This window comes from Physcomitrium patens, chromosome 15 (genome assembly GCF_059467195.1).
Source record: "Physcomitrium patens ecotype Gransden chromosome 15, ASM5946719v1, whole genome shotgun sequence".
Lineage (NCBI taxonomy): Eukaryota > Viridiplantae > Streptophyta > Bryopsida > Funariales > Funariaceae > Physcomitrium > Physcomitrium patens.
The window spans coordinates 3,511,667-3,533,692 of NC_143424.1; the positions used below are offsets into that span (position 1 = coordinate 3,511,667).

A 22,026-nucleotide genomic window follows, 5' to 3' on the forward strand; every position below is an offset into this window, starting at 1 on the left:
TCTTTCTTTGTAAATAAATTAGTGATTTCATTTTTTAATTACTATCAACTTTTACAAAAAAACTTTTAATCTTGCAAAAATTCTCTTATCACTATAAAAAAATCCCTTAAGAAATTTAGCACATAAAAGCACAATGTTAGTGCATCAATGATGTAGCTCAGCAAAGAAATACAATACTAGTATTTTAAAACATTATTTTAAGGTGTTTCACAACTTCCTAGACCATGAATGCACTTAACAACATATAAGAATAAAACTACATCAAGAACTACATGCAAAAATTTTGAAGTTCTATAAAAACTCTTGAGAAGATTTTGAAGTTCTATAAAACCCATTTTGATTTCTCTTGACCAATTGCAGAATAATGAAAAAAGGTGGGGCTTCAACTCTGGCCTCTTCATGGAAGATTCCGAAGAATCAGAATTATATCTTTTATTATTATTTTATAAAAATATATAAAAAATATTATATGGTAATGTAAGATCATCGGGATTGGTGGAAGTGCCGAAAAGATGAAACCCATGGCTCAATGAGAATGAAGGGTCGTGCTCCTTTCTGCTCAAAAAGAACTACTCTTCTTTTCAATGAAACATTTTCCAAACAATTGCCTCAACTATTTTTATTTTTATTTTATTTTCTTTCTCCTTTGTGTATCTGAAAAATATAAGTTAAAGAATGAATTCTGATAAATGTACATAAAAAACACAATATGGCATGTGAAAATCAACTTACATGCGTGTGACAATTACAAGGTAAAATTATAAAAGTAAAATTATTAAAGTATCATCACTTTGTTCACTATTGTCGCATGCACCGAAATCGATACTTTAAAGTGATTTCGCAGCTTTTAAAGACCATCAATAAAGCCGAAAAGCTTGCAACCCCCAAGCGATCCGCATCACCCGTCGTATCACAGACCAACCGACTGACCTACCGACCTTCCGACCTTCCGACCGACCCCATGCAGTGAAAGAGCGACTGACTCACTGCTCTGGTGGGGGTGTGTGGGGGATATTTTGCCCGGCCCGATATTTCGGCATTCATTGTAAGGCAGAAGATGGGACACAACGACGGGCTGAAGGTTGGGCAGGGCCCCACCCTGTTGCTTCGTTCTCTCCGTCAAGTGCCGAACCTCTTTTTTTGCGACCTCCCACTCTCGTTTCTAAAACCGTGCCAGTCAGACTCCCGAACATCCGCCGACCAGTGGACGCCACACGGGTGGATCTTCCTTCGCTTGGGCTTCTCCTTCGTGACCGTGACCTATCTTCCCCTCTCGGCCAACTTATCCTGGAGTGTTGCACTGGTTTTGTTTCTCCGCTGCATTGTTGCTCAATTCCTTGCTTCACTTTCCAACCCCCCTGCATTGTCGCCCCTCGAGGTCTCCTTGCCTCGGTGCGCACCCATTCTTGCTCTCGTCGTGCTTTGAATGTGCGTCTCTGGATCGCTGTGGGTCGGCCTCGTGGGTGTAGTGTTGCCTTTTGATAGTCGCGAGTTAGACTTGTGGTGTTTGTAGTTTTCGGGAGATTTTTGAGTTCTGCAGTTGGGGTGTCCACCATCGCGTTTGCCTCTGCTGGTCGTGATTCAGGTTTTGGTTGTTGGGTTTGATGGGGTGTGCGTTGTGTGTTGAGGTTTATTGAGGTGGTTTGGGATGTGGTGGTGATGAGATTGTAGTCGCCATTGGTGGCCGTGGCCAGGTGGGTGAGGCGGTGACGGAGAAGGACGTGTGCTGGTGCAGCGACCGCGGCATTCCGTCTTCCAGGGAGGGAAGAGGGTAGGAAATTTCGAGGTTAGTTTGAGGCACTGATCTCGGTTGGTAAGATTGCTTGGTTGGAGTTGCTTGTCGATTGCTAGTCTTTTCTTTCATTGTTTTGACCCGGATGTGGGGACACGAGTGGAATGAGTGCTAGTCGTGTGGATTGTGTTGGTCGTGTCTACATACTGTCTGGTTTTCAGCAATGCAGAATGCCATGTGACGCCATTTACTATTTCCAGATTCCGGCAGTGAACACTAATGATCTATTTTGTTCCCATTTTAATGTGATTTTTTTACGTAGTTATTAGGTTCTTTGCGTAGACAGCAGTAGTGTCTGAAGGAAGTGTAGTTTCTGTTGTGTGACCATTGTCGTTGGCTCTTTGGCCGCCTTGTCATCTCCCCACGTTTTGGAATCGAGATAGTGGGCTAAGATTATTGAAGGATCTTTTTCAGGGTATAAGTATCTGTTGTGATTCATGTTCACACTAGAAAAACCCATATTGATCTGCTAGAGTTACTGATCAGGTCTTGCCATTGTGGCAGACACTACCGAACCTCACAATCATGCATTGATGCTGGCTTTGTAGGAGTAACTTAGGTCTTTATCGAAGCCTCTGTAGACTTGCTCTGGTGTCATTCTGTTCTTGCATGCAGTTCATGCCGTCTCTCTCTCATGCAATTCGGAAAGTATCCGTGATAGCGAATTCTTAATTGTTCTTTTTACACAAATAGCACCACTGAGGCATTAACATTCTGCTGTATGCAAGGCATCAATGGCGAGGATTTTTTTTTGGTTGCTTCTGTGTGGATGCGGATGTCAATGTCGAACTGAAGTATTTGGTTATTATGTAGGGCTGGGACGAAGCAACTGGGTGCAATGGCGCCCCACTCTGCGGATACTGCTGGGCTCGTGCCTTCTGACGAATTGAGGCTACGAACGTCGAATTCAAAGGGTCCCGAACAAGAGCAAACTTTGAAGAAGTACACCCTTGAAGATGTCAGCCGCCACAACACCCCAGCAGATTGTTGGTTGGTGATATGGGGCAAAGTCTACGATGTCACAAGCTGGTGAGATTCATGTGATTTGTCTTTGGACTGTGATGAAAGTTGCGGAGTTCGGAATTCATGGACTTGATTTATATATGTGAAAGTTTGATTTATATATGTTCAAAAGTTTGATTTGTAGGTTGACAATGGTCATCGGAGAAGAATTGTTTTGAGTAGTCCAAATTAAGGATGATTTGGGAAGTTTTTAGTGTTACGGCTCTGATCTTTCTCCCCTTGTTGTCCTATGATTCAGTTAAATAGGGATGCAGTTCTTTCTATGATGCTATGGGCGGCTTTGTCAAAGTATTCTGGCCAGTAAAAGCTGACTCACACTATTCATTCGTTTGCTGTGTTAGGATTCCCAATCATCCGGGGGGCAGTCTCATCCACGTAAAAGCAGGGCAGGATTCCACTCAGCTTTTCGATTCCTATCACCCCCTTTATGTCAGGTGCACATGCAATTTACACTCATTAACTACAAGTTGATAATCTTGTGCCTGACAGTCTTCCATGCATCTTTGGGGGCTTGTGCCTCTTTAATGCTGCAGGACTTCACATAATCACTAAGTATGCAGTTGAAGGACTTCTCTGCACTAGGAAGTACTTTAGTGTGTTGTTTTGGTAACATTAGTTTTCCGATGCTTAAAACAATGATTAATGCAGGAAAATGCTCGCGAAGTACTGTATTGGGGAATTAGTACCGTCTGCTGGTGATGACAAGTTTAAGAAAGCAACTCTGGAGTATGCAGATGCCGAAAATGAAGATTTCTATTTGGTTGTGAAGCAACGAGTTGAATCTTATTTCAAGAGTAACAAGGTTTGAACTAGGAACCTTCTATTTGTGGTTTAAGCGAGGTAGGGAACTTGGTAGTGCTCTTAATGCTACATTGTGATGACTTCAGAACTTCTCATCAAAGGTGTTCCATCTTACTGGCCGCGTCGTGTTTTTGTATCAGATTCAGAAGAATCTTGGTAAATGGTGGTTTAATTTTTTTTGGTCATTTATTTAGTATTGCTAAAAAAAACTTAATTATGTTTACTACAATGAGAGTTCGGAAGTTGGTTATGAACATCTGATCAGTTCTGCTGTTGAAGTCATTTCGAAATCCCACAAGTCGCTAGGTAGACATTACCTTTTAAAAAAAATAAATCTTCATTTGAATGTAGCTCTCATGTGGTTATCACAATCCTGGGAGAGCTTTCCCTCTGGCGGTAGGATATGGAGAGATAATATAGTGCCTTTTTTTAGACACGGGCCTGTATGAGTTAGAGGCTTAGAGGGGTTTACTTGTTCCGATTCACGACTTAGCTTAGGATTAATCGCAGTGAACTTGCAATAAATGATGTTTTCTGTCTCTGCAGATAAACCCCCAAATTCATCCACATATGATCCTGAAGTCATTGTTCATTCTTGGGGGATATTTCGCCAGTTACTATTTAGCGTTCTTCTGGTCTTCAAGTGTCCTTGTTTCTTTGTTTTTCGCATTGTGGATGGGGTTCTTCGCAGCGGAAGTCGGCGTGTCGATTCAACATGATGGAAATCATGGTAGGCTCAACTTCCTCCTTTTCTGAAGTGACATCAATCCGAACCCATGTGTCAACTTAATCCTCGGTTCTTTTACTCTTGTTGCTCTTGCGGCTGCATCGGCTTATCTGATTAATGACACTATGTTTTGGAGTCGGGACCCGTCCGTGAGCGACGGATTCTTTTAGTTATACTTTTCAACAAATGCATAAATTGATGTCAGACGTGACATATAGCTTGGATGCTGTCATTGAGTCGGCTATTGATTACTGGTGATGATTTTGTCAAACTGGCAGGTTCATACACTAAATGGCGTGGCTTTGGATATATCATGGGAGCCTCCCTAGATCTAGTCGGAGCCAGTAGGTAAAATTAGAACCCTACGTAGCTTAGGTGGAATTCTTATGGTGGAATTGAATTCATGTGCAGGGTGGGATAATGCAGGGTATTTGTCTTTTAAGCAGATGCTTGGGTGTTGCTCGCTTATATTTCAGTTATCTTGGTTATTAATCATGTACTTAATTTAGATGATGGAACGTTTAGGTCATAATTGCACTACCCTAATCATTTTTTACCACATCACCTATTACTCGTTAGCACGGCAGTTGCCTGCTAAATGTCATGGTAGTCTGAATGCATAAATGTGTGCATGAGTTGCAGCTTCATGTGGAGACAGCAACACGTTGTGGGACATCACTCGTTTACAAATGTGGACAACTACGATCCTGATATTCGTATGTTTTGTTACATCTTTTATGCCACCCTGTTTTATAGTTTCTGCCTCACTATACGCTTCTTGGATCCCATTGTCCCTGTACAAGTTCAACGTCACAGAATCTGTTGATGCTGCTGCCATCATACAATTATTTCAAGAAGTGGTTTTTTGTACACTTGTCCTCGCAAAAAGGATGTTATTACTCAACTCTCTGCTGTTATCAATTTTCCAAACAGGTGTGAAAGATCCAGATGTCAGGAGGGTTGCGACCACACAACCAAGACAATGGTATCATGCGTATCAGGTATTGATTACTTCAATGTTAATGGCATTTACTCGAGTCTTTCTGTCACTTCATCATGTTCTCATTACCGATGGAGGTCATTGTTTGTGCATTAGTGTCTTTCTGAACGTGATATTATGCTCTCTTGATCTTTGTTAGAGTCTATGTTTTTTCTGGTCACCCTTCAAATTTGGCGGATAATCGCTACCAGTGAAAACCTGGATTGTTATCTGTGAGTAGATTGCTCATTGGCGGATGTTTCCCTTTGCAGCATATCTACCTGGCAGTATTATATGGAACTCTAGCTCTTAAGAGTATTTTTCTAGATGATTTCCTTGCGTACTTCACAGGATCAATTGGCCCGTAAGTATCCTGCGCCTACTCAGGTTCACAAAAGTTTTCTCTTGCACGTTTTCATAGTTTTCGAATTGTATTGCCAAATTCATTGTGTGCTTATCTATTATACTATGTTACAGAATGACGCTTATCTGAAATAAAATTCTTCCTCAAAAAATACTTCACTCCCAATTCGTTACATATGCTCCCAGAGTCCATACTACGAGGATTGGTGGTCATCCTGTACCTGAAACATAATCCAGATTAGTAACCTTCTCCGGAAGAATTTTTTATAAATTTAACTTATATATCTGATTTTTTGTCTAATTCTGTGGCAGTGTCAAGGTGGCGAAAATGACCCCCCTGGAGTTCAACATCTTCTTTCAGGGAAAGCTGCTATATGCGTTCTACATGTTCGTGTTGCCATCTGTGTACGGTGTTCACTCCGGAGGAACTTTCTTGGCACTATATGTGGCTTCTCAGGTATATGATCAGAAAGTTTCGTAAGGTCTTCCTATTGTCTTCCTTTTTACCTCGTAAAGGACACACCTGAAAGAGAACACCTAAAAAAGTACACGTGCAATAGCTGGTAATGCGTGGCCCTTATATTGTGTCTTGTACTAATGATCCGATTGTTTGTCGCAGCTCATTACAGGTTGGATGTTAGCTTTTCTTTTTCAAGTAGCACATGTCGTGGATGATGTTGCATTTCCTACACCAGAAGGTGGGAAGGTGAAGGGAGGATGGGCTGCAATGCAGGTATCATTGAATGCGTATTACTCATGTCTGCGTCTTGACATCACTTTTGTGCATGGATCCGGAATATTCCGTCTTCTGTCACCATACCCATGGACTTGATTTGCCTCTCAGTCTAATGTATTGAGTATTGCTCGCTTAATAGCAGTGAGTAGTTCGTGACGTTTTTCATTTTGAAGCCTAGGCTAGCTAACGAAAGTTCACTTTTTTGGTGCGTTGGAACAAATGAATGGCATATCTTGATCGGAAGCTAATTATTTATTTATTACTGTTACTTGCAATTATAGTTTGTGATGGTCTGTATGATATTTTCCGTGCATATTGTTGTACGGGATTATGATATTCCCCACTTGTTGTTGCAGGTTGCAACAACTACGGATTTCAGTCCACGCTCATGGTTCTGGGGTCATGTCTCTGGAGGATTAAACAACCAAGTATTTGTTTCTTCATTTCCTTACGCCAGCTCCACAATTCTCGACAGTCTATATTTATTGGACACCTAGAATTTTTCTGTTCCGCACTTTACACTTCAGTGGTTGTGAAATTTCTATAGAAACGCCTCGTTTTCTGAGATTTTGTTTGTATTATCTCTCTTTATAGTTCTAAAATTTATACCATTTCTTTCGTGGGTTTGTAGATTGAGCATCATCTGTTTCCAGGAGTGTGCCATGTTCATTATCCAGCCATTCAGCCTATTGTCGAGAAGACGTGCAAGGAATTCGATGTGCCTTATGTAGCCTACCCAACTGTAAGCATTCCCTCTCAGCTTGAAGCTCTTAATTCCATAGTGAAACCTAGATATATCTATACGATATATTGTGTTGTCAACATGCGTTTTTAGTGAAGATACATGTGGGGTCTGACTTGTGTTAGCCAGAGTTGAGTACAATTTCTTACAGTTGGAAAATCTATTTTTGTTAGGGGTTACTGAGTTTTGAAATTGGAAACTGAGCTTACCGATGTGGAAGATTCTGCATATCATCTGAGTTTTTCCTTTTTATTTTTCATTATAGTTTTGGACTGCGTTGAGAGCCCACTTTGCGCATTTGAAAAAGGTTGGATTGACAGAGTTTCGGCTCGATGGCTGAACACCCATCAGGCAAGTAAATAAGTGAGACTCTGAATTCAGTATGGTTGCTACTGCTGATTGACTTCAGATTAAAGCTATTTGGAATCTTTATCATGCCGCAGATGGCAAGTGATGATAGTTACATAACAAAAACTCTCAATATCTAACTCCATCACGTCCACATTTTTGACACACAACTACACTTTGAGCTGGACTTGACTAACTCTTGTAACTATGTTCCAGGATATCAGCATTACGCGTGCCCTCGCACAGTGGGTGTACATCAGTTTTTGTTCAGAAGGTATGAGACTTCTTGCAACGGCTTTTGACATTCTGTAGTGTCCTGAAAGTTGACCTGGCCTGAGAAGCTGAAGACAATTTACGTTGTACAACATTGCTAGAAATTCTAATAATACGTTCACCTTGTCAGAATCTCAGAATTTCCAAAGTTTGGTTTTGTCAAGTAGCTCTTACACAGGATCTTCAACCCTGAAATCCGAGGCAATAAGTTAAGAATTAGCGTAGAGCATTCACAACTAATTCTTAAGGTAGTCCCATATCTAAAATTTCAATGCAATTAAGCTTGCTACAGGCTATTGTGAAACCTATGCCTCTCACTAGTACTTGGTGAATATTATCAGTATTGGAGGCCTGAGCATCAATCATTTTGTAGGCAATCTAACTGATCAATTTGAATTAAGTGACTATTGTTATTTAGGTCTGTTGCCTTTGATTAGTGTTTTAACTGGTAGGGGGTTCAGTCAATACAAGGAATGGTAACAAATTGATGTTGAACTAGCCAAGATCTTGTGCTTCCCCCGTAAGAGCACAATCAAACAACAGCTCACTCGTAATTGTTGTAAATAATCGCTATAGATAGTAATTTATTGCCCTATATCTTTTTGAAATAGTCGTTTTCATCATGATATAATTATCATTATAGTTCGACAATGAATAAAATGCTATTGTCATTATTATCTGCCCACTTCTAATTCACAGCTAAATTACATATAATAAGTATGAAGAAAATTTGGAAACTTCTAATTTGTGTAATTGACGTTCAAATAACATAAAGCACTTATTTATAATATTGTATGAACAAATAAATTTGATAAATCTCACACGCAGAAAGATACAATTTAGAAGTATTTACCTTATACCTTTTAAATTAGTAATTTCCCTCTGTATAACGATACTTGAGTAATAAGTACGTCAATATTTTGATAAGAAAAATAATAATTTGACAGGACTACTTTCGTTCAAATAATTTGAACGACACCATTTACTATATTTAAGAGCATAAAAATGAATAGGAACTTTTTTGTATATCAATATTGTGTGCTACTACAGTTGAGTGTTCTAAAAAAAAATGTATGTAGAAGAATTTGAATTAGTAATCGGTGTTTTTTTTTAACAGTAGCATATCAAATATAATGATGTGCTTTACAAGTCCTATATCCTTATTTTTGTCCCTTGATTCTCCCTCGTGCACAAGTACTGTTTTGCATCGTACAAAACTAAAAATCAATTCTGAAAATATAATCCTGTCATGTGCTAATAACACTTATTTTATTTGCAGAAATAAAATATAAGTAAAACGACATTTTCATTGTAAATCAATTGATCCAACTAATACATAGGTACAATTTGCACCAAATTTTAAATTATTGTTACAATTCATTTCGTTGCAATCCTCAACCATATGTGTTTTTTTGATTAGCACTGGTTAATAGGCGTGTTATCACAAACAATTCCATTAATATTATTTGAATGCATCCAAACAGTCAAAATCTTATGATATAAAATTTCCTTAGTTTTTGCGAAACATATGATGGAATGTCAATTACTTGTGGACATCAAGAAACATGGATAAATGCTGAATCAATCCTGCTACCAATATCCACCTTCGAATACTTGTTGGGTTTATTTATAATCAAACCAAAACTTATTGCAACCCTACAGAATATGGTACACTTCTCAAGAACTAGCATTTTCATTAACTTAACCATCCTTGAAGCCAACTAAAATATGACCTCTGGGAGGGGCATCTAGCACCACTTTCAGAGATAAAAACTATCCACAGAGTCTTCTCACTCGTCTCCCACAACATTTGTTTGCCAATCCAGAGATATTCCTGTGAGAAGATGCCTTTGAATTATGTGTCCAAGGTGTTTAGAAACAGGTGCAATTCTTCAGCTCGGAATGGGAGCATTTGTTCCATGTGTGCAACAAATTTGAGCTTCTATTGTTCGCGTTGCCCTTCATGGAAACATTACTGGGGCTCATTTAAGAGGTCCGATCCATCTATATTGCGCAGACGAGGAGATCCGTTTGTACCAGAGGGCGACCTTCTGCGATCCAGTCGCCGTGTCTCCCCCCGTTCTCCTTCGATTTCGCTATCACTCACTTCACCAGCACTTGGAGGAGACCCCCATTGATCCACAGAGCTGTCAGGTAGTTTGAACGCTGGCTCCTGCAAAAAGAATAAATCAAGAGCATTGGGTGGATGAATACGGAAAGACTGTAATTGAGACCACCATCCAGTAGTATTTCACACTCTACCAATCTATAGTCTCAAATTCCAAGAAAGATGTGAAACCTATGGTAGTAGTCAGGTTGAAAGCTGAACTATCCAAACTAGAAACTTCAATCTTCTAAGGAGTGGGTTGTGGAACTAGCACACATTTACAAAGTTCATAATTTTCTTCTGACGGATACCGAGTAGTATGTCTTACCTTGCTTGCAGCTTCCATCATCTTCTTCCGGAGTGCCTCGTGTTCAGCTTTCAGACGAGAGGGCACTCCCCTAACTTGCATGACGTTCTGTTGCGCCAAGTCTTCATCGATATAGTTAGCAGTTGTTGCGAAGGGATGGTTTGTTGGTATCCATCGAACTTCTTCGGGATCCACTCCTTCTGGAACAGGTTCTCCTTCACTCAAGAAAACAACAGGTCGCTTCCACCTGTAAGCTTGTACACGCCTGTTCTGATGAATCACTCTTTTCTCGTCGGTCAGTTTTATAGGAGCTACCCTGAAAAGTCTACCGTACATTTTCACTAAAGAATTCTCTTTCTCCGACTTTCCACCAATAAAAGGGTTATTGAAGGGGTCCTCGTACTTCAGCGCCTTGCCACTGCACTCAATCATCAACAGAATTTGGATACAAATACAATGCGGAACGAAGAACTACATGACCAGTAGCTAGCAAAAGAAAACTACTTGCTGAGCACGTGCTCTGGAAAACTCAGTATAGCACCACAATCTTCAAATTGAAAACAAATTACAGCTTATGTATGCCAAATAAAGCACAAGGTTGAGACATACTCGCCCCTGTCAGATCGCAGCTGACCCCTCTTGATGAGATCTGAGACAGAACCTCCACCATTCTCGTTCCGGGGTTTCGCCACAAACCCAAGAATCGCCATCATGACGACTGCTGCGGTGACACCAACTCTTGCCGCAAGATTCATTGGCACGCCCCTCCCGATCTGCACAAGAAGATAGACTTATGGATCTAATTTCGTGTTCAATAACAAGTACAAATTCAAAGAAATAGAAAGCCTTACAAATGTAAAGAGGTACATTGCATGGGATACGATTCCAATTCGACATAAACAAAGCCCACAAAACGCTCAAATCATAGAATGGTGCATGCAGTGAGCTGCTTAGCCTTCAAAAAGTACATTCGATAGTAATCAAATGCCTCAATGTGATGTCTCCAGCTCAAAAACTCATGCCCGTTCAAGTTCCTGGGATCCAGAGCAACAAGTGATACTGGTACGTACTCTTAATAGAATATTATAAATCCACATAGTGACAAGGCATGTTTACCTTTCGCTCCTACGCATCCCACTTACAGATGCTCAAATCATGCAAAATTATAAGAAACCCTACAAGGGTAGAGCCAGATTTTAAGAATCACGAGGGTATAAAGAGGCTTCTGCAAGTCTTTCAAACAATGTAAAGAAGAGAGGATGGTAAAACTGCCAGTTAGCATGAACCCCACACCTAATATAGCGACAAGAGAATCGGCCAAACATTGCACACGCGACCGAAGATGCGTGCGAGAAATCGAGATCGATTTAACATGGAAGATGCGTTGGTGGCTCTCACACCTCACCCCAATTCCGAAGACTCAGGTGCAATTGTCGGCAGAAAGATCCGTTTCTTAAAACTTTGAGGTAGAATTCACGTATCAGTAGAGTCCTACAGGATATAGCACAATTGCGTGTGCCCATATTCAGAAGTTAGAGTAAAGGATGATCTCTACCTGTGGGGCTTCATCCACTAATGACGACACCAACATCTCTTCTCGCAAACCTTCACTAGTCTCATCATTCACAGATGCAGTTCTCGACTCCTCTACGTTCCGCCGTGTAGCATTCACAACACACACATCCCGAGTCCTGCCGTTCGATTGCTTCATGCCAATCTTACCCCAAACTCTACTCGTGAATCTCGAAGACTGAAGCGATTCATTGCAAGATATCTTCAATGAAATATCCGATAGAGGACAAATCACTACCATGGCGTCAGTGCACTGGCACAAACGACCTAAACCCCTCAATCTACAGAGGACAGCGAGTCGCGATGGCGAGCGTCTCCCAAGACTGTTAGTACAAATTTGCGTAGCATGTGATGGACTCGCCCAGACCTCGCACCGCCTCATGTGCACGCCCTGAAACATGACGCCGAATTCAAAACCCAGAATCCTGATCCTCAATGCCGATTCCTAGCTGCGCCTTGAATCTCACACTGCACCATGAAAAAACTCTTTTTCCATGCTTGCAATACCAAGAGGGCGATCCGGCAACACCAGCAATCCTACAATAGCATAATTTAATATCTACAGAACATCGAAACTTCGCTTGACTTCAGTTCAGCTCCAGTCTTCATGGCCGAGTTACCACACAAATCCAACGCAAGCTTGTGAAACAGTGCCCTGCATACTGGTCCACATTTGATTGTAATGAGGCAGGACGAACCCCAAGCCCTAAAGATAAAGATAAAAGTAATGCTCAGAAAGAAATGATCCCCGTGAACTTGCTCACACAATAACGTCTCATCGTTCACTTTTCCTTCCAAAGACCAAAGCGTTGAGATCGTGCTGTTGTGGTTGTGAAGTTTATCTACTGTTCTGTAGGTTTGCTAAGTTCCTGATAGAATTTGTGAGTTTAAAGCTGAGGTAATCTGGATTTTCACACGACCAACTTCCACAAATTGTATTGCAAAAAACTAGGTGTTGATGATACAATCCATGGCTTTCATACACGAACACGAACAGCTGTCCATCTTCGTTTTGTTTGGAGATAGATGGTACGTTTGTTCTATTGCAATTGATATCAGCGCTATCCATAAAGCAAACATCATATTAGACCCAAACAGGCGCATTGGCATCGTTCACATGATACTACTTTGAGGGTTACTAAGGAAACTTGATTGGAATCCATAATTGGTAACTGGGTTGAATTAGCACAGCAAAATGTGTTGCAACTATAAGACTAATAACAGCGTAAGTGCACATCCGCAAGGCTATCATTAATAATCCCTAGTACTTGCTCTGGTACCATATTTGAAGCTTTTCACTCCTGGTAACATTACAATTCCATCGAAAACTATCACAAGTGAACAATTCACAAACAAAAGCTAAAAAAAAAGAGAAAAGAAAAAGAACTGGGGTTTGCTTTCCACTGGATTGATTTTGATGATATTCATCATAGTCATGTCCTGCAATGGTTCGAAGAACTGTAGCTCGACAAGAATTCATAAATCTACAACAATGTGAAGGAATGGCTTAAAGAGGAAGATAAACAGGGTGCCGCTGATTGCCACTTCGGTATCGAATGGACTTCTGCAACCGAAGTCGCCTATCCCTTGTCCCTTGACGGCTACCGGTAACGAGGTAGTTGTATAAGGGCACAGCTCCAAAGATCAGCAGCAAAATAATTACAATAGCAGCACATATAAACATGATGTTGCGGAATCCATGTATGTTCTTTGGATTTGTCTGCGTTGTCCACGGTACTCCTCCCACGTTCATCCCGAATGCTTCAACAGGGCAGAACTGAAGCTCGTAAGTATAAAGGTTCCTCAGGTAGCTAATAACTGAAGCCTTCAAATGAGAGCTAATACACGCTAGGGTTCAAGTTGGGAGTTCAACACTAACCTCCGGTGACGATTGAGAGCGGAAGAAACAACATAGACAGAAATGATAAGTAGTACAGCTTGCGGTTGATCTGTTCTGCTTGCCAGCTATCGAGTCCAGCTTGGATGGCTGTTATCCGACTCACAATGAAACCCGCATTCCCTTTCAGCTTGCGTAATCGCCCCACTAATGCCTCAAGCATGGCCAAATCTTCAGAGGAGCACCAAGGTTTCCCAGCGCATTTATCCTTCACTCTGGGAAACACTTGGTCACCATGGGCTATCACCTGTAACAGCCTTTGCAGGTTCAAGTGCATCTTGGGAAATCGCCTGTCGTCCAACATCTGCTTCTTCGTCGCACCCACACCTACAGCAGAGCAATGACAAATAAATCAGTTACCTACAGACCTACATACTGTTTACTTGTTCGTATTTAAGAATACCTTACGATCAAAATAAGCAGAAGCAAGTACCCACCTATGTCCAAGTCTCGTTCAACTTCGTCCAATTGACTCTCCAGCTGCAGCACAATCTCGTGTAGCTGGTCCACATGAGTGTCAATGATATGCACCAATAAATTACCCAACCCTCTAGGAATAGCATTCTCCGCCTCCTCAAAGGTATTCCTGCTCAACAAAAACTCCAGCACGTGCTCTTGGATGACAACACCCCCAGACTTTGTAGTCCCGATGTAGCTTAAACCTTCCCCACAGCTCTGCTCCTTGGGTTCAATCAATGGCACCTCAGACAACAGCGAGCGAGCGGAGGCTATTGAGAAATCCAACCTCGACACACGACCAAGCGAGACGCTGATCACTCTTTTGTCAGTGACCAAGGCAGAAATTCTTTGCGTGAACTTACTTGCGCAAGGGCCGGCTGAATTCACCCTAAACACCAAAGCGCCATCGACTGTGCCACAAAAGGGACCACTGCTCACAAGGGCGAGAATTTCTTGAAGTTTAAGAGGAGGGCACAGGACGTCTATGAGATACTCTGCGGACATGGACAATTTCTGGCTTGACCTTGGAAGCTCCACATGGTACCAGCAAAAGCCTTCAGATACCTCCATCATCAAGTCCCATGTTTTCTTGAAGAATTTGCCATTGCCATCGAACCTGTAGGCAAATTTCCTCACTGCTCCGGGAAAGTGGAACCGAGGTGGTTCGTTTTCATGGAAGTTGAACCTGGCAATCTGCTCACTGCTGCTGTTCTCGTAGATTTCCGATCCTGACGTTCGCTGGCCCGGGACGGAGATGATCCGGGAAAGAGATCTTGAATTGAACGACATGAGGATCGAATTTTTCTTTCACTTCGTATAGAATTGACCCTGTGCAGTGTGCACTAGAGCGGAATGATTATCCTTCTGCTGAGGGGTCAATTAAAATTAAGCGCCGAAAACATCTACATTGCTCGAGAAAGATGACAGGATCAGAAGATACGATGTACACCAAGCCCTCTTCAACCTGGAGTACCGTCCACCGCCACGTTGACTACAAAGCACATTATGACAAGGGTCTCGTCATGCTAGACGTTCTCCTACAAAATCAGAGTCGGCAACACCTCCAGAATAAGTGACTGTCACGCAGAAGCGCATATCCAGTTAACCAGACAAAAATGTGTGAGTCTGAGAACCTTCATGGTTTACAACAAGATCCACATTTGAAGATGCTTTGCAAGGCTTAATTCTGCAGGTAAGCACGTCAAGAACCCCGTCAAACCTAACTGATCGTTCAATACAAAACCCCACATATACACACTGTAATTTCTTCATCGACTAGACGACACGATGTGGTTTTCACAAAGTCTGCATTCAACAGCTGTGGAAACAAGATTTCCAGGTGTTGAGCACGCAAAGTCACTAGCAATGGAATTTGCCCCAATTATAATCCCGTAAAAACTTTTTACACAATGACCAAAAAGGAATCAGGAAGCGACACTCCACAAAGAAGCGGAGAAGCACATGGGCGAGTCATCAAGGCCGCTATTTCTACAATTTCTACATCCCATACCCACGCTCCCTGACTCCCCTGCTACGACATCGGGACAGAATCACACAAATAGGCCAAGACTAGCAGACCGCCACTCTCCCTTCAAAATCCAACAAATTTCTGTCTCGCTCTTTCACCCTCTTTCTTTCTCTCTCTACCCCACCCACACACACACACATCTTCGCGTCTATCGTCCATACAGAGCACTACCCCTCAGCGCGGACAAGTGAGTGAAATCGGCAGCAAGGGCAGGGATCCGCTTCTCCTGTGCAAGGCAATCCGCAGCGAGAGCATCTGCAGGAGAAGGACAGAGAGCACGCGTGGACATCAGGAAGAGCAACTTCAACGATTCGGAGCTTCCACGCGCACGCAATGTTGACATGCTACGAAGCTAGCGCACCCAAACCAACAGGAAACAAAGCCACAGATCGCAACACAGGGAGGGAGGGAGAGAGAGTGTGAGGAAGGTACTGATCGACGCGGGCCATGAAGACGAAGCTCGTGTGGAAGGTGCCTGTGACGATCCGTGCAAGGACTTGTAGTGGCGCTGGCCTAACTGTGTCAGCCGTCGACTTCGTGAATTGGGCCCCGTGCTTCGAAACCCACAAGCCGAAACTCGATTGAGATGTGGGCAGTCATAATCCAGTTCCGAATCTCGGGGCAAGTCATTACCAATGCTGGGCAACGTTGGTGCCGAAGCGAGGGAGGGAGGCGACGCTGAGGGTGGGTCGTAATCGAGGCGAGCAGCGTTTGCTTTGTCGGTCGTGGCCTCTCCTGGGTGTCCGCGTTCCTACGTGCGCATGCAGTTCCCTCTGTTCCCAAGTCTGGGATCGTGGTTGCAAGGCATTCCAATAGCTACTCTATTGTATATATATACACACATTAAATGATAATAATAGGGGGGTCAAATTTTTAAATCCCAAAATCATATAAGTTCCAAATTTTTATAGATCACTACTCATATCAATACTGGTCCACATTTAATATAAGTCCTTGCTAGTTTGAAAGACCAATTTCTAACACCTTAGGTATATTATTGATATGCTATGATATATCCTACTTCATTTTAAATATTATAAGTTCTAAACATAATTTTTGTAACATAAACCCATGAAAATATTAGCTGAAATTTATGATTTTTTTATTCCATTCCTTTCTTTGTATATTCAAAACAATTTTGGCAAAGTTGTCATTGTATTTCTTTTCATTGTCTTCTTTCACTTTCTAGACACCATTGCTCATTTAACCTTAACATCAAGCATTGATCAAACCCTCTTTGTATTACTAAAGTGAACTTCTTGTTCATTCTATTGTGTTTGGATTCTTACCTTCAAAATATTCTTGCAATATATTTGTATTGTTTGATAAACATTCTCTCTTTTTTTCCAAAAAGATATGCATAACAACCATAAAAACAAGAAATGTGATATCAAGAATGTTATATGAGTGATAATGTTATCAATAGCTGGAAGGTTTGCTATATAGCCAATCATGAAAAGGCATATTTTCTATTATCATTCTAAAAGATTATACTAGGATTTATAATATTTACTTTAGATTAATGATTTGAATGAAGAAAATATTTTTAGTACTAAATATAAGATATATAAGCAATACTTGATATTTTTTAAAGACATCAAACCAATGTTGTAACCTTGTTCTATCATCATTCTAACAAACATCATTATTTTTTATGTTCTTTATTGGTGATTCTATCTATCTGTTTTGAATAACTAATATTACAATTATGATTTTATAACTTTAATACATCATTCATTTGTACCTCACCATATCAACTCTTATAACACTAAAGAAAGTAGTCTATAACAAGGCCAATAATGACTTTTTCAACATTATCTCTTACCTTGAAGATAAGTAATACTTTGATATCAGATTTGATATTTCTTTGCCAATAAAGATTGAAATTGCATCATAGACTAAAATGACAAATTATCATGAAATTACATAGTTAATCAATTCTTTAAGTCAAAGATGCTTTCATCTTAATCATAAGACTATGAAATAGTAACTTAAAACCTATAAGACAAAACTTATAAATGCTTTGAAAGGATTTGTGTTTACAAGATGTCAAAGACATGAATCTTGAAGAAAGAAAATCCTTAATACACTCTTATGTTATTGAAAGGAATTAGAAAGTCATTCAAAAATGATATAATATTGAATTAGAATGGCTATTGCCAAAAACAAGAAGACTAAAAAGTCTTGAAACAAGACTAAGGACTAGAAAGGCCTTGGCAAGAGTGAAGAAGGCTTCACTCTTGCCTCAATATATACTTTCTAATTAGGAGCTATATGGCAACATTCTATAGGACTTCCAACATGTATTGACTTTGCTAGCCACATGTCTTAATTTACAAGGCAAGTTATCTATGTATGCACGACATAGTTAGCTTGTTCCACAAGCTACTATATGGAGTTAATTTTTTCTATAAGCTATCAATACGTGGTTAACTTGTTGGCTAAGTTTCTATCCTATAAATATATCTAAAGTCAAAACCACATCTATAAAGCTTCTAGAAAGCTTTTCTAGAAGACTTTATGAAATTAATCTATATTTATCTACTTCTACGTAATCATATAAGTAACTATTGAGATAAATGTATATGCTAGTGAGATTATCTCTCCTTCTAGGAATGAGTTCTACAAGGAGCGATCATCATCTTTCATGGATCTTTATATTTCTTTATCTTAGTTTTGATAGATGTTGTTGATGAACGGCCTCAACCTTCTTTGTTGCATTTGCAAGATTCTTTGATGGCTCTTATGTGCGTTCACTAATATCATATCCAAGCCAATAAACAAGTTATTTCAATCTATTTCAATGTCGCCTTGAATATAAGTCTTCTTCCACCTCAAACTTGTGATTATTATCCACTTCTATAGGAGGAAGTGGCATTTGTCTTCTTCCAAAGATATTCACTATCTTATACAACTCAATAAGGGACACGTGAAATATAAGGTGGATCTTTATAGACTCTAGTAGATGTAATTGATAAGCAACATGATTCATTTATTCACAAATAGAAAAAAATTGTAGCGTACAATAGTCCAATTTATCATAAAGACAAGTAGTCTTGATATTACAATGAAGTAACTACACTTTGTCACCTACATTGAATTATGGTTGCTACTTGTGATAGGCATCCATATTGGTCTTTTGTCATTCTTGAGGTTCCTTTAATTGTGTCTTCATTGTTGCATGTAACTCAAACAAACGATTTGATAAATGTCCTATTGCAAGATTATTAACTTTTAAAAAGTCAAAAATATCAAGTTGTGGATGATAATCATAATTAAAAAAGAAAGATATTTGTTGAATAGAAGAATGTATCAAATTATTGTTTGTAAATTCTACCAATAGTAAAAAAAAATTATCCAATCATCTTGATGATAGTTGATGGTATATCTCAAATACCACTCGAGAACTTGATTCATCCATTCTATTTGTCCATCAATTTGAGGATGAAAAGCCAAAGAGAGCTTTATATCCACTTTTAGAATCTTAAATAGGATTTTCTAAAATCTTGATATAAATTGAGTTCCTCTATCTGATGTAATATCCTTTGGTAATCTATGATAGTGATAGATATTAACAATGAAAAGCTTAGTTGTTTCTTCACCTGAAATAGATTTTGTACATGATATAAAATGTGCCATTTTGGTGAAGTAATCTATAATTAAAAATATAAAGTTATATGAACTTGAATTTAGAAGATCTATAAGAAAATCCATAGAAATAGAAGACTATGGTTGTTTAGATATAAGCAATGGTTGAAGAAGTTGACATGGTTGCTGACAAGGAGTTTTTGATCTTAAACAAGTATCATATGATTGAACTAAGTCTTTTACCACCTTTTACATTTGCGGCCATGAAAAATCTCTAGATATAAGCTTTAAAGTCTTGTTGTATCCAAAAATATCGTATTGCTAGAAAGTCATGATGTGCTTGAAGAACACGTAATCATTCCTTGTCTTCTAGAATATATAGGCGATCTTCAAAATATAGTAGATTATTCTTGAATTCAAACTTTGAAGTATCATAGGACTTAGAGAAAGTATTTTTGATATCATGAATAAAAAATACAAAGGACATATTTGATTGAATTTGCTTGACAAAGATTACATTAATAGTTAATGTTGATATTTATTGCTTGAAGATAAAAATATTCTAGCTTGAAGAGAATCATTCTTTGTTGATCAAAAGATGCATCTTCTTCTTTTGGTACAAGATAAGAATATCTAAAAAGGGTATGTGATAGACCTTGTTGTTTTTTGGATTGATAAGTAATCTTGAAATTGAATCTGGATAAAGATATGCTCCAATGGTCTTGATGTCAATTTAAAACACATGCTGACATGAAATACTTAAGGTTCTTATGATCCATATATACAATGACTAGACTTGAAGCGCCTTTTAGATAATGATGCCATTCTTGAAATGAATCCACAATTGCAAAGAATATTTTGTCATAGATCTCATAATTAATCTTAGTTATTGAAAATTTTCTCAAATAAAAAGCTACTGGGTGGAGTTTGTCATATGTTCTTATTTGTAACAACATAGCATCCATAGCAAAATTTGGCATATTTATTTACATAAAAAATACTTTAAAAAAGTCGACACAATATAAGATTGGTACAAAAATAAACTCCTTCTTTAAAGCATCAAATGATGCTTCGACTTCTTTATTTCCCTTAAGTTTGTCTTCACAAGTCAAACGTATAAATAGAGCTGTAACTTGAGAAAAGTTCTTGATGAAGATTTGATAATAATTAACAAAGCCCAAAAAGTATTGTACATCTTGTACTATTCTTAGAATCTTATAATCTATGATAGTTTGGACCTTCTTGGGATCCATCATAAGACCTTCATTGAAAATAATATATCCTAAAAAATCAACTTGAGTAGTATGGAATGTACACTTTTTCAACTTGGCATATAATCCTGCATCTTTAAGTTTCTGTAATATACGACAAACATATAGGTGATGTTCTTTTGTATTCTTAGAGTAGATTAGAATGTTGTCTGAATAGCAAATAATAAAATCATCTAAAAACTCACAAAAATATTATTCATAAGATGTTAAAAAGTGACCGATGTATTTGTGATTCCAAAAAGCATAATATTATATTCAAAATATCCATATCTAGTTCAAAAAGTAGTCTTTCATTCATCTCCTTCTTTGACACGAACTAAGTTGTATGCTCTTCATAGATCTATTTTGGTATAGATCTTTGCTTGATTGAGTTGATTAAGAAGTCTTGAAATCAAATGCATAGGATATCTATTTTTAATGGTGATCTTATTGAGTCATCGATAATCTATACACATCTGAAAAGATATGTCTTTCTTCTTTACAAATAAGATAAAAGCCCTAGTTAGAAATTTAGAATGGTATATGAAGTTATTACCAAGTTTTCATCAAAGTGGTCTTTTAATGCAACCAACTCATTTTGCGATAAGCTATAAAATGGTCCAAATGGTAGTTGAGCTCCTTCTTACTAATCAATTGAACAATCATAAGGTTAATGCCTTCGAAGAATATTTGCATTCTTCTTTTAAAAAATATTTTAGAATTCTTGATATTGGTTAAGAATACTACTTGATGTTTTTTCATCATTAGAAACGGGCATAGCATATATAACAAAAGATGATCCTTCTTTTATAGCATGCATGAAAGTTTTTCCATCTATTAGTAAAAGTTTGGATATACAAGACTTATATACTTTTATTTTACTAATTCAATCTTGGATTATACTACCAAAAAAGTTAAGGTTACGAGAAATCTAATTTATTTAAAGGTTATATTTTTCTAGCCAAAATAATCCTAAAATAACCAAATTTAAGAGAGATCTTATTACATTAAATATTACTATGGTATTATCATTTTTAATTGCTACATCTAAGGAACAGTCTCATAGGTAACATTTCCAGAAGACAACAAATGACCATCTATGACTACTACATGTAAGGTTTAGTTTTCTTGACTAAAAGTATTGTTTGATTTTTGACAAAATCTTCATCTACAAAAGAAGGTGAGGGTCTTGAATCAAATAAGACAAAGACTTTGTGATTTTTAGGTCCTAAATATAGATCTATTGTAAAATAAGATGATGGATTTGATGAATGAATAGGACCTTTACTAGGTATTGCACATGATTCTAACCGCATGATCTTTATTATAGCTAAAAAAAATGATTTTTTGACACATTATCTTCTTTGGTAATTGTGCTCCTTATTTTATGATTGTGTTGTTTTTTTAGACAATATTGAACAGTGTCCTTAGCTTCTTCATAATATAAATATAAATCTTCTTAGCATCATCAAGTCTTTTCTTGCTCCGTGAGAGGTTTAAAACGTATTGTTTCAATTTGCATTGGTTTTGATCT

At 38.7% G+C, this 22,026-nt stretch overlaps 3 protein-coding genes across 8 annotated transcripts; 1 reads left to right on the top strand and 2 right to left on the bottom strand.

Moving 5' to 3' along the window:
* Positions 1–1,303: 1,303 nt before the first annotated feature.
* Positions 1,304–8,201, top strand: LOC112292540 (acyl-lipid (8-3)-desaturase). Of its 4 annotated transcripts, none has more exons than XM_073539145.2 (16): positions 1,304–1,428; positions 1,672–1,786; positions 2,606–2,821; positions 3,157–3,249; positions 3,464–3,617; positions 4,163–4,346; positions 4,622–4,691; positions 4,986–5,059; positions 5,277–5,344; positions 5,595–5,686; positions 5,998–6,142; positions 6,305–6,418; positions 6,778–6,849; positions 7,053–7,163; positions 7,429–7,514; positions 7,728–8,201. In XM_073539145.2, exons 3-15 carry the CDS (start codon positions 2,631–2,633, stop codon positions 7,501–7,503), a joined length of 1,443 nt encoding a protein of 480 aa, XP_073395246.1. In that variant the 5' UTR covers positions 1,304–1,428; positions 1,672–1,786; positions 2,606–2,630; the 3' UTR covers positions 7,504–7,514; positions 7,728–8,201. The 4 variants fall into 4 exon arrangements, with proteins under 4 accessions (XP_073395246.1, XP_073395247.1, XP_024396887.1 ...); XM_073539146.2 differs by having other exon boundaries at positions 1,695–1,786; XM_024541119.3 differs by having other exon boundaries at positions 1,304–1,392.
* A 1,182-nt stretch (positions 8,202–9,383) lies between these two features.
* On the bottom strand, positions 9,384–12,410 carry LOC112292542 (uncharacterized). Its single transcript, XM_024541122.3, has 4 exons — positions 11,754–12,410; positions 10,808–10,971; positions 10,220–10,616; positions 9,384–9,957 (listed from the first exon to the last, which is right to left on the bottom strand). The coding sequence occupies exons 1-4, from the start codon at positions 12,168–12,170 to the stop codon at positions 9,757–9,759; spliced, it is 1,179 nt and encodes a 392-aa protein (XP_024396890.1). The 5' UTR covers positions 12,171–12,410; the 3' UTR covers positions 9,384–9,756.
* Positions 12,411–12,918: 508 nt separating this feature from the next.
* Positions 12,919–16,329, bottom strand: LOC112292541 (uncharacterized). Of its 3 annotated transcripts, none has more exons than XM_090256261.1 (4): positions 16,087–16,329; positions 14,105–15,909; positions 13,650–13,994; positions 12,919–13,531 (listed from the first exon to the last, which is right to left on the bottom strand). In XM_090256261.1, the coding sequence occupies exons 2-4, from the start codon at positions 14,913–14,915 to the stop codon at positions 13,278–13,280; spliced, it is 1,410 nt and encodes a 469-aa protein (XP_090112387.1). In that variant the 5' UTR covers positions 14,916–15,909; positions 16,087–16,329; the 3' UTR covers positions 12,919–13,277. The 3 variants fall into 3 exon arrangements, with proteins under 3 accessions (XP_090112387.1, XP_024396889.1, XP_090112388.1); XM_024541121.3 differs by having other exon boundaries at positions 14,105–15,163; positions 16,087–16,232; XM_090256262.1 differs by lacking the exon at positions 16,087–16,329 and having other exon boundaries at positions 13,250–13,547; positions 14,105–16,038.
* Between the last annotated feature and the right edge of the window lie 5,697 nt (positions 16,330–22,026).

Excerpts from the sequence above, each read along its gene's own strand:
- LOC112292541 (XM_090256261.1), bottom strand. The coding sequence starts at position 14,915 with ATGTCGTTCAATTCAAGATCTCTTTCCCGGATCATCTCCGTCCCGGGC. Across the intron at positions 13,995-14,104 it reads TGAACGAGACTTGGACATAG|GTGTGGGTGCGACGAAGAAG; the intron begins GTGGGTACTTGC and ends GCTCTGCTGTAG. Across the intron at positions 13,532-13,649 it reads GCTCTCAATCGTCACCGGAG|CATTCGGGATGAACGTGGGA; the intron begins GTTAGTGTTGAA and ends GCCCTGTTGAAG.
- LOC112292542 (XM_024541122.3), bottom strand. The coding sequence starts at position 12,170 with ATGTTTCAGGGCGTGCACATGAGGCGGTGCGAGGTCTGGGCGAGTCCA. Across the intron at positions 10,972-11,753 it reads TAGTGGATGAAGCCCCACAG|ATCGGGAGGGGCGTGCCAAT; the intron begins GTAGAGATCATC and ends CTTCTTGTGCAG. Across the intron at positions 10,617-10,807 it reads CTGCGATCTGACAGGGGCGA|TGGCAAGGCGCTGAAGTACG; the intron begins GTATGTCTCAAC and ends GATTGAGTGCAG.
- LOC112292540 (XM_073539145.2), top strand. The coding sequence starts at position 2,631 with ATGGCGCCCCACTCTGCGGATACTGCTGGGCTCGTGCCTTCTGACGAA. Across the intron at positions 5,060-5,276 it reads CAACTACGATCCTGATATTC|GTGTGAAAGATCCAGATGTC; the intron begins GTATGTTTTGTT and ends TTTTCCAAACAG. Across the intron at positions 5,345-5,594 it reads AATGGTATCATGCGTATCAG|CATATCTACCTGGCAGTATT; the intron begins GTATTGATTACT and ends TTCCCTTTGCAG.